Genomic DNA, 12,362 nt, shown 5'->3' on the forward strand with positions numbered 1-12,362 from the left:
TATATCCAAATTTTGAAATTAGAGGTTTATTTACAAAATTAGAATTAGTGACCATGATTTACTTATTCAGAAGGGTAGATATCTAAAAATACCTCGCCCGGACACAATAGAACATGTCCAACTTGTACTTTGCCGGAAAACCTGAAGAGGATGTATATCACTTTCTCCTCTACTGTCAAATCAATAATATTTTACGTATACAACTTTTAAATGACATGGCTATAGATAATCCTTTTGTTTCCAAATCTATCTGATACTGACAAACTAGTAGTTCTACTATTTCCTTCAAATATAAACCAAGTGAAAAAAGCACAGGTTCCTTTAAAAACAGTCTTTAGAGATGAGTACAGGGGACTCTTAATTAGTTTTATTTGTATAGATAATTAGATATGTGTGTGTTCAACTCTGTTCGGTCCTACTAAAACTTGAGCGCCCGGGAGCGCCCTAGAGCGCCCGGGAAAAGAAAAAGCGCCCGGGGAAGGAAAATTAGCGCCCGGGAGAATAAATTAATAAAATTTTAGAACATTTTTTTCTCAAAAAAAAAAATCATTGCTAAGTTTGTCCTTAATATACATGTGAATATGTACGATGCTACATTTAAAGTGTTGTTGCACTTTTACATTTTACCTCAGCATTTTACATTTCAAAGTTGTATATTTATAAGCAGAGACATATTATATGTCTCTGATATAAGTTAGTCAATAAATATAAATAAAAATAAATAGAAGAATCATGAACGATATTGTCCTCGATCAAAACGTATATTTTTTTTATTTTAAAAAAATCCGAGTGCCTGAGGTCTAATATTTTCGCAACTGCATGGTAATAATTTTTTTATGCATATGCTGATATAGATTTATTAAATCCTTTTATTAAACTAAGACTGTGTTAATGGCTTTGCTTATTATGGTTTAGACTTTTAAAAATTTAAACCAAACTCTTTCTTTTTATCCCCTTGTTTTAAGTATAGTACTGCTTCATTTGCTGATTTATTATGTGTTACTCTTTTGATTTTGATTAAATTAATATTTAACTGTGAAATTTAAGTTGTTTGTTTACATTTTTTGAAAAACATGTATTTTGATGCCTTACATTTTATTTATTATAAATCTTCTGCAGTAACTATGATCCATTATAACCTGTCTTTCGAAGTAGTATTCATATATTTTTGTTAAAATTGAAACATTCATACTTGTTTTTGTGATTTATCACAAATGTATAAAATTTGAATTAGCAAATAACTTGTCTAAAATACAAAAAAAATCAATATGCATAACATATTTCTTCGACTCAAAGTTGCCTCATGCCAATAAAATATATCTATGAATTTTCACCGGGTGTTTTTTTCTTTTCCCCGGGCGCTATTTTTTCTTCTCCGGGCGCTTTTTCTTTTCTCCGGGCGCTTTTTCTTCACCCGGGCGCTCCGCGGCGTGCGCATTTTAGTAGGACCCACTCTGTTATCTTATTGTTGTTACTTTTCGGTTTATGTCACAAGTATAATGTTACTTATATGACAAATACAGATTATAATAAGTAACGTTGCAAGTAATGTTTTGGAGTCGGCACATTAACATATATAATGATTAAACATGAACACAAGGATGCTTTTTTTTAATAATCAAATTCAATTACTAGTATAAGCGAACATAGAAAAGGGCAATGATAAGCACACATAATCTCAGGCAATAATAGATCATAATACAATAAGTTCAAACCGGCGAACTTGAGCAAGGAAAATGATGATCACATATAAGGAAAGGTAGTTATGAGTGCACATAGTTTAATCAAAGATGATAAAAAAAAACACACATACGCAAAGTTAATAATCATGATGCACACAACATCAAAGTGAAATCAATTAAGTCGGGACGTATAACTAACATCTTATATATACGTCCTTGAGTCAGTCAATGATTTTCTATGCTATACTTTAATTAGTACAGAAAGTCCCTGAGTCAGTGCAATATATAGCACACATGAGCAACAGCCTTGATAAGCACACATTAGCAAAGTTAATATTAGTAAATAATAATCAAACATATAAAAATCAAATGAACTTGACAGTATTTAAATCAAAAGCGCATCAAAATGTCATGTAATTAGGGTGATAAAGTATAATCTTTATTGAAATAGAGAATGGAAATTGGGAATATGTCAAAAGACAGTCGAAAGCTACAATGATGGGTCTTCAATACAGAGAGAAACTTCTTCTTCCAGTAAGCAGCCACCGTCAACTGGTTGACTATCCTGCCACATTTATGGAGTGCGCGCATGAATAAAATTTTTAATTTAACAAAATAACAACGGTGTAGTGGCATGTGCATCGGACTACTTACGCAAAGGTTTCGTAGTTCGATTCCCATACCGGGATGAAAATTTCAGGGACTGGATTTTCGGCTCTCCCTTGACACCATTATAAGTTATATGGTTCGCTACTGACCCCGTACGGATCCATAGAGGGTTAGTAAAATCCATAGGGGGTGAGGCCGGAGGCCGAGTCCCCTATGAATTTTATTCACCCTCTATGGATCCGTAGGGGGTCAGTAGTTAACCGTATAACGAATTTATCGGACGCTGGACTTTTCTGCGTCGTTTTGTTGAAAAATAAACAATAAAAAAATAATAAAACGCAACAACATTAATAGATGACGTCGCCATTAACGCGTCATGAACCCCCTATGAAACCTACTAACCCCCTACGGTCTCATAGGGGGTCACCATGTGACGGCGTTTAACCAATCACAACGTGATAATTCATCTATGGTCCGATAATTGCGAGTATGGTCTTGAGGAAGCGACGATAGTCCGTCGGAAGGGGACAATAAATGGCTGACCCGTGTAAAGACAATCTAATTAAAAATAGATTTCGAAAAAGAGCAGGCTTATGCCGCTACAAGGTAGCAAGGAATTAATATAAGTTGTAAAACTTGTTTTCTAATCCACTTTAAATAAATATGTTTAAATAAAAATAAAAAAATAAAGTTTAAAAAGCATACCACGAATAAAATTTTGTACGCCAGACGCGAGGTTTCGTTTCTTAAAACTCATCATTGACGCTCGCGTCAAATTAATGAAAAGCAACATAAAATTCGAAGTTGAAATGCATTGTAGAACGATAATTCTTAAAGAATGTATATATACAATGCATTTAAGTTCATCTATTCCTGGGGTAGAAAATCCTCACATTTTTTATTTTTAAACAGTTAACCATGCATCCGGAGCACCTGAGATCACCAGTTTTTGATGGGGTTCATGTTATTTAGTCTTTAGTTTTCTTTGTTGTGTATTGTGTACTATTGTTTGTCTGTTTGTCTTTTTATTTCTTAGCCATTGCTTGTCAGTTTATTTTCGATCTATGAGTTTGACTGTCCCACTGATATCTTTCGCCCCTCTCAGTAAGTTCGCGTAAACACAGAAGTGCTGAATGTACTGCATGAAGATGTTTATATCCTCGTCGGAAGAAACCTCCACAAAAAGAGATACCTACACCTTTACCATAAAGCTCCTTGTATTTTAGCTTATATGTTTATCAATGACATTATTATCCGATTTGCAACCCCTATAATTCTGAGAGATATTTGCCCAAAACGTAAAAAACATAAAAGGAAAGTTTAGAACGTGAATACAGAAGTCGTCTCTGTTGTAAGTAAAAATACAAATTAAAGGTAAGAATACCTGAAATTGTATCTAGTGTATTCTTTCTTTGAAGTTTATTATGATAAATATAATTAATACTGTTGATACTTTAGTTTGGAAAAACGTTGAATAAACATTACATGTATATTGCTATTGGCTTTGGTCCGACTTTCAGTAACAACTAGCTAATAATATGAGTCAAGCCAATTCCTACTGACTTATAGTTTGTTCTTTATGTCAGTGTGTTGTGTTAGTCTACTGTACCATGTTAGATGTATTTAGAGGGAGGGATGCAAAACACGCTCAACTCCATCATATTATATACATCTTGTCACTAGTCATATAGACACTAGAGCTTGTGTTTCACTGAATATCGACTCCAAATGAAACTTTGAAATGAATTGAATACCCTGTTATTCTGTGCTTGTAACCCCCCCCCCCCCCCCAAGCATGGGGGGTGACCAATAATCACTGTTTTGGCCAATTTAATCACAATATCATTTTTTGTTTGAAACAATAACTTAAATATTAAATCAAATAATCCACTATTTGACCTATAGTTGATTAAATCTACTTCATTTTGGATAGTCGTCTTATTTGAAATACTACCACAGCCGGCCTGATTTTATATGTATAGTACGTCATAAAACTGTGTATTATCTAACGAGAGCACATTATCTATTATCATCTATATATTGTGATTTTTATTCTAAAATCAATTAAATCTACTTAGGGGAAAATCTAATTAAAAACCGTTTTCTCTTCGCTCCCGTTTTCTGATATGAGGGAGATCTAACGAAAATTGCTTTCATTCAGTTTTTACATAAATAAGACCGTTAGTTTTCTTGTTTGAATTGTTTTACATTGTCTTATCGGGGCCTTTTATAGCTGACTTTGCGGTATGGGCTTTGCTCATTGTTGAAGGCCGTATGGTGACCTATAGTTGTTAATGTTTGTGTCATTTTGGTCTTTTGTGGATAGATGTCTCATTGGCAATCATACCACATATTCTTTTCAAGTTATATTAAGGTCTCACTCGACATATGAGAAAACGAGAACGATGAGAGATGGGGTTTTCATTAGATTAACCAGTGTATATAAAACCCTGATTTTTTGCTGGGGCCGTTTTTGATGCTAAAACAAATGAAGTGGATGTAAACAAACTTCGGCCAATTATAGACAAGCGCACAGCATTCAACAACGAGTATAGGGAAACCACATACCGTATGGTCGGCGGCACGAAAAATATGAAGCAAATCAATTGAGTAACCCAACGGTCTATCTTAATTTCAAAACACTTTACGAATTAAAGATATGACAAACATGCACCTGACTTGGGACAGGCAGATAATGATAAGTGTAGCCTATATCACCAATCATTCAGCTAAAGATTATTAATTTTAGCCAGACTACAGTACAATGCTACTAAACTATAGAACATAGACAAGTATTAACTTATCACTGATTTTCCTTAGTTGAATTGTAATTGATATCTTTTAAAATGTTGACGATGGAAGTTTTTAACGACCTTGACTGACTATACAGTCCTTGCACGGTCGGTTGAAATAATGTCTGGGACTAATATACATTTAGTTGTACTTATAAACCGATCATAGTGTACCTCTTATGGACAACGCGGCATATTATGTCAGTCATTTTATGTGCGTGTGGAAGTGCGTGTAATATCTTCACTTGCACCAGGGGTCGGAGGGCATGGGGGTTGGGATGGGCGTGTTATCCGATCACTGATTTTAGATTTTAACTTGACCATGTCTGAAAACGAAGATATCAATATTTGTGATAAATTTTTCAAAAAAAGTTTTCAGAATTTGACAATGGAATACGAAAAATAAAAATGAAATAAAGGGGACAACAAAGGAATTTGGGAAAAGGAGAACACCGTGTCACCCCGACAAGGGGTCCGTCTATAATTGTCTTTGACAGCTTCAGACATAATGATTTTGTACCTTTTTCAGCTAGACAAAATCCTTTACGTTTACTTAAAATGCATGAGTGCAACACGATCTGGGTTTGTGTTACAAGAAATTTCTGCTCTCTTCTTACATTGTAAAGCCCGCATAGATGAAGTAATGAATGCGGAATATATATGATTTTTTTTCTAATAGTTCGTTATCCACATTAAAGCATCATAAGACTATAAACTAGTATGAAGAAAAAAACATTGCCAATAACTAGTAACAAGATTGGACCCAACAATAAAGATTACAAAACATTGATTTTTGAAAAATGTCCATATGATATAATTTGCTACCCCTGGTGCTGCTGAAGATAATATAACACGCATACACACATAGTGACATGCGCTTTGTATTGGCCGGACACATAGTTCTGGTACCAATCGTGTAATCCGATCACTGATTTTCAATCTTAAGATCATGGCTGAAAACGACGATATCAATATTTGTGATAAATTTTCAAGTTTTCAGAATTTGACAATGGAATACGATAGTATGAACTTCACAGAATGGCCAAATTACTCGACTCGCTACAGGTGTATAAATAGTGGAAAAGATTTTCAAAGCAGACTAGTTTTGAAAAGCATTTACAATGGCATGTCTAACCTAATAAAATTTAATTAAAATTCCGAAAATGAATATTGCAAGTAGCCCCTCGAAGTTCGATATTAGGAGAGGGGCTGGGTTTTTTTTTGGGGGGGGGGGGGGGGGGTGTTATGGCGGAGGAGGAGGTTACAAAAAGTGGAGATGATGCATATAGGATTATATAAAGTTGGTAATGAAATAAAGGGGACAACAAAAGGAAGGATCGGGAGAAGGAAAAAAAAAGGAATGGGAAAAGGAGCACACAGTGTCACCCCGACATGGGATCTATAATTGTCTTTGACAGCCGTTCAGACATAATAATTTTGTAGCTAAACAACATCCTTTACGTTTACTTAAAAGGCCTGAGTGCAACACGACCTGGTCAACGGTTTGTTTTACAAGAAATGTCTTCGCTCTTCTTACAATGTAAACTCCAAAGATAAAGTAATGAATACGGAATATATAATATATGATCCCTCCTAACTATTCGTTATGATATCCGCATCAGAGAATCATTAGACTATAAACTACATGTAGTATGAAGAAAACAACAATTTCAATTACAGTAACAAGATTGGACCCCAACAATAAAGATTACAAAACCGTTGATTGATTTTTGAAAAATGTCCATATATATAATTTGCTACCTTCTGGTGCTGCTGAAGCTAATCATAGGCGGATCCAGGAGGCCCTGGAGGGCCCGCCCCCCCCCCCTTTTCGTGGGAAAAATTTGGTTGATTATATAGGGAATCATTGAAGCATGACTGGAGCCCCCCCTTCTTTAGGCCAGTCAGTGGGGCCCCCTTTAGGAAAAGTTCTGGATCCGCCACTGATAATATTACACGCACACACATATATTGACATGCGCTTTGTATTGACCGGACAAACGGTCCTGATACTAATCGTCCGGCTAGCCGTACAAATAGCAACTGCCTTGTTAGTTTGTTAACTCCCCGTATAGACCCCCTATAACGGTACTTTCCGGAAAATTGTCATGAATCTTCCGGATTTTTTCGAGGTTTTATTTATCGAATCTTTCAAAGGCAATCTCCAACCTTTAATCTGATAATACAATTTAAATAACTTCAATTATTTGTATCGTATTTTCATGTTTTGTTGTCTGCTTATATTTAAAAAAAAAAAATTGATGCTCACGGAAACTTACGGACATAAACGAAGATTGAGCAGCTCATAAATATTCATGTTAATAAACATAGCGTAAACAGTGTGTGGATATTTTTGCAGAAAACGCTGTGTTTCATACATTATACAAGAATGTCAGCTACAGAGCAACCTAGGGAGGTATGTTGGAAACAAAAGTTTTAAACAAATTTTTAGCAAGTTGCATTCTTTTTTTGCGTGAAAATGCATTATGTATTTTGCATTTCGAAAACGCGCGGAATGTTTTGCATTTGTGAAAATTGTGGATATGCCAAAATGCTAACGCTTTTTCTTTTTCCATTTCCAGACCCGTGAAATTTCTGCTCCAAGAGTCGGAAAATTTAATGTGCACGTTCAGGTTAGTATAATTTTATTTTATGCACATGTGTTTTTTAAACCTAATGGTCAATGCAAAATGCAAAACTGTGGTCTTTATTGATTATTTTCTTTTGTCAAATTATCCTTTGCAAACCATGTTTTAGATAGCGTGCAATACGCATATTAATCAGGATTTTTCTTATAAAACTTTGCAATAGATAACGGAAATTATTTCCCGCAAAAGCCTCACTGAAACGCTATAGTTGTCGCACTCTAATGTTGATATGTGTCAAGGTACAAGTTCAAGGTCAGACACTAAATCGGTGAACAGAACAGCAATTCTTTTGTTTTTAAAACTGCAATACAGTAATGAGTTTGAATATTAATAGGGACCATAGAGTACCAAAAGTTTATAATAATAAATTCACCATTTTTGCTCTCTTATGAGGAATATTGTACTTCTATAAATTATTGATCCACTTCATTGCTTTATTTGTAAACAACATGCTTGGTTGACCTCAGTTAACTTGCAATATTTGGCAGGTGCCCTATTGATCATACTGTTAAGATAAGCATTCCAGTTGTCACACTTCACAATGAATAATACATGCTTTAAGTATAAAGATAACAACAAACATAATCTTAGTAAAAATGTTACATTGCATAAAACTAAAAAAAATGCTTTTTAAAGTGCTTCTACATTTAAATCACCACTAGATATATTTTTTCAAGGACTAACTAACATATGTTATACGCCCTTGATTATTTTACATTGTTTGCCTAGAATATTCAATTTTCTATTTTTAAACCACATACTCAACACTACGATGCTTGTACTGTCTTGTTTTTGGTGATAGTATCTACTATGATTTAATATCCCTTATTTAACTTTTCATACTAAAAATAACAATAGTATAAAAAATAAGGAGATGTGGTATGATTGCCAACAATCAACAGTTCTTTCACTGGTGAGGCCATACCAATTGTTTACATCTTAAAGGGATTTATTTGCTACCGATTTGATTATTTTTTTGCTGTTTATTTTTTTATCCAATTTGAAAAAAAAAATCCATCAGTGATAAAAATGTATACATATAATCTGCATACAGTATCAAGTCAAATGTTCCATTATAAAAGAGGTTTTATTGAAGCTAATAAATAAAACCACTTGAAAAATGCATCTTTTCCTGAAATGTTGCAGTTTGACCCACTTTCCCAAAATGACTGGCTTTTTTTATTTTTCTGCAAGTTTATTGTTTATTGTCTGGATTCAACGTCACAGATTTCTGGTATCTATCTCTGAAATTGGAAGGGGACAAGGCAAAGTTAATATTTGTCTTCAAATTTCCGATATAAATCAGTTGATTTTAACGACTTTTTATTGAAGCTGTTCATGCAAATACAAATAGCATATGGTCTTGATAACAAAAAATACAGTTAAGGGGAGACAAGTCATAGTATTTTGTAGATCATATGTGTAGTAACATTTTCAAACAAATCCAAACTTAATTATATAATGCTCCTAAATTTTTAACTCATTTTGTGTTTAATAACATTATAATGTTAATTTAACAGATAATTAAAAACATAACCATAATAAACTTTTTTTTTTTTAAATTTTTTCAATTATAGAAACTTACTAAAATTGAGGATTTATTTTATTCTATTTTGAACTTACAGGGAGATTTAAAACACAGACAGTTTGTAATATTAACAGTTCATGATCTAGGATGCAATCGTAAGTAAAAAGTAACAATAACAATAACACATACATTTTATTTGGAGAACTTTTCTGAGATTCAAAAATCTTTATTATTAGACATATATAAAGTTAGATATATCTAAAGTGGGCTAAGACAATTTTGAAATAACCTGTAACTAAGAAAAAACAAAACATGTGTATTGCATGTATTTAGTAGTTAAAATTGAAGTAAAGATACTATACCATTAATTTGAAGATTAAAGGGGTCATACATTTTATGTGACAATTGAAGGGTCTATGATCAGTAATTACAATGTATCTATTAACTGCTGTGTAGCTTTCTCAAGTCTCATTTAAAATTATTTCCAACCTCTTTATATTCTAAGAAAATAAAAGAAGTTGGACAACTACTATATTTGTATATTATAGACAATCAATGGAACAATTTTCTGAACCATTGGTCGATGCAGGAGATTACAAAGAGGGCAGCGTTCATTCACATTGATATCCCAGGACAGGAAGATGATGCCCCAGATCTTCAAGCTGAGTAAGTTATCATATTGTATGTCATTGCAGAGGTTGTGTCATTGTCATTCATCAAGTATATATACAATACATATAATCAAACATGAACTGAAAATAACTCATTCTTCTTACACATAATTACATCTGGTTTGCAAGTACTTAGTTGTTGACATGTTTATTTGCCAATTATTTTTTTAAGCACAATTTTTTCATTACAATTTCTTCTCATTTCTTCACCTTTATGAAGTGATGGCATATCTTCAAGTATTTCCTTTTTTCACAGGCTTGGTATTTATCAAATTATTGCACTGTATTACATGCCATTTTTATGTCCCTTATATAAAGCTTCTTAATTGAAAAAGTTAGCAATCTTCTAAACACATTTTTTTTTTACTAAAGAATGATGATTTTCAAGCTTTTAGATTGTCAGATCAATTACATGTAATTACTTTATAGTATTATGCATTTCAGAGTTCTTTTTAATAGTTGAAATACCTCAACAGTTTTAAACACAAAAAAAGTGTTTGTTACATGTACATGCTGAAGCCCATATAAGATACATGCAGAATAACAATTTTCATATCTTAAGATACATTATGATTTTTAGATAAGTGTTGAAAGCTATTAATTTTGAATTCTTGACAAATCGAGAACTATTACCTTCAAATATGGATAACATATTGACGTAACACTATGTTTTACACCAATGGTTTTGCTGTCCAGTTGACATGTTTATATTCTGATCAATTTTGATTTAAATTATTCAGTTTGAGTTCATAAAGTCATTTTTTTTATTTGAAAATTTCCAATTATCCATTAAATGACAACCTCACACTGTTTCTAAATATACTTTTGTCAGTTTATTTTGAACACTTGTTTTATTTTACACAAACACACAACAACACATTATCTTTTTGGCTGTAACAATGATGTGCATGTTTGATTTAAACAGGTATCCACCAAAGAAAGGTTCAGGAATATCTATATGGTAACGTCACTAACGATGACGACTTTCGTCACATTTTCATCTTACTGGTACATTTGTAAAAGTCTGCCTCGTACCTTTTGGAGAATGGATTTTTGCCTCCTATATTTATAGTGTAGACAAATCCCAAAGTCTTATTTCAGCCATTATCACATATGTAAATTCATATATATTTTTTTAAGTTATATGCCAGAATCGTTTATTGCTTCAGAGTTGAGTTTGCATGAATGGAAAATTTATTTGGATATTTTGCTGCTTTTGGTACAGGAAAGAGCAAATATTTTATTCAAAATGTACCATTTATAGCTGAAGGAATATTTTGTTTTATTTAATTTCATAGTCTTTTTAACAAACAATGTCATGGCCTGTGGTTATTTATTGTGACCAGTTCTACAAATGTATTGCCAAAGAAATAACAATAGATAATTGAGTCAGAAAAAAGTACTATTTCTCGATATCATCTTTTACATGTTTTATTTTCAAATTAGTCATGATATAACCCTTGATACTTGTTATAATATATATATATAGTATCAAATATTGGCCATAGAATATCATCTGAATATATATAGAATAATAGGAAGTTGAGTTTTTGATAATGACTATATCATGTGGAATATCTAGACGAGCCCGTTAGGGCAAGTTAAGATATGATATAGTCAGTATCAAAAACTCAACTACCTATTATTCTGTTTATTGGTAATTATGACGTCACGCAATGTATTGCCTATATTTTCAGTGATACAGACAGTACTTTGATAATCGAAAATATTAGGCAGTAAGATCAAAGGGAAAATATAAGAATTACCACTAAATAAACGTAGCCTCCAAATCTGGGAATTGAATGGTAGAAGAATATACCAATTTTGGCATAAAACATGTATAAAGCTTGCAGACTAATACTTGTACACTTATTTTTACTTTTTTGTCGCTATAGAAATACTTCCCAGCCAAACAATTTAAAATTGAAGATATTACTTGTAGTTAGCTTTACAATGGGAGCATCTGTCTAGTCTATTAGAGAACAATTAATAAGCTGATTACATGTTGCATGTCATTTTACTAGATCAGAGACACTGCAGATTTAGAAATTTGCACATTTTGTTCTTAGTATTATTGCTGCTGTGGAAATTTCAGTCTCAATTTTATTCAACCAACATTAAATAATACATAACTTCATAATTCAAACAAAAGAACGATTTTCATTTATGTCTTTGATGCAATTAAGAAACATATGATTTTTCAAATTATTGAACAATGAATAGGAGTAGTTGAATGTAATCTGACGTACATGTATTACAAAAAAATAAAATTATGATATAATTTTTTATAGTTTGTTAGCCCCCCCTACTATAGCAAAGGGGCACAGTGATTTTCTTGCCTTTATTTTGGGTCAGAAAGGCCCAATTCCAAATAAGAAAAACCCTAATTTTTTCCCAAATGAACACTGAAAATTCCCAATTCAATCAAGTAG

The 12,362-nt window shown here is 32.6% G+C and overlaps 1 protein-coding gene across 2 annotated transcripts in view; it reads left to right on the forward strand.

The window, feature by feature from the left end:
* The first annotated feature begins 7,349 nt into the window (after window positions 1-7,349).
* The window catches only part of LOC134715632 (uncharacterized protein ZK1073.1-like), a 38,441-nt gene continuing 33,428 nt past the window's right edge, over window positions 7,350-12,362 (forward strand). Inside the window, exons 1-5 of one of the 2 annotated variants that reach the window (XM_063577948.1) lie at window positions 7,350-7,499; window positions 7,666-7,716; window positions 9,357-9,414; window positions 9,808-9,925; window positions 10,856-10,891. In XM_063577948.1, coding sequence (XP_063434018.1) covers window positions 7,473-7,499; window positions 7,666-7,716; window positions 9,357-9,414; window positions 9,808-9,925; window positions 10,856-10,891 — 290 coding nt within the window. In that variant the 5' untranslated portion in view covers window positions 7,350-7,472. The remainder of the gene's footprint in view (window positions 7,500-7,665; window positions 7,717-9,356; window positions 9,415-9,807; window positions 9,926-10,855; window positions 10,892-12,362) is intronic. The other variant, XM_063577949.1, reaches the window with a different exon arrangement.

Source organism: Mytilus trossulus, chromosome 4, assembly GCF_036588685.1.
Source record: "Mytilus trossulus isolate FHL-02 chromosome 4, PNRI_Mtr1.1.1.hap1, whole genome shotgun sequence".
NCBI classification, from domain to species: Eukaryota; Metazoa; Mollusca; class Bivalvia; order Mytilida; family Mytilidae; genus Mytilus; species Mytilus trossulus.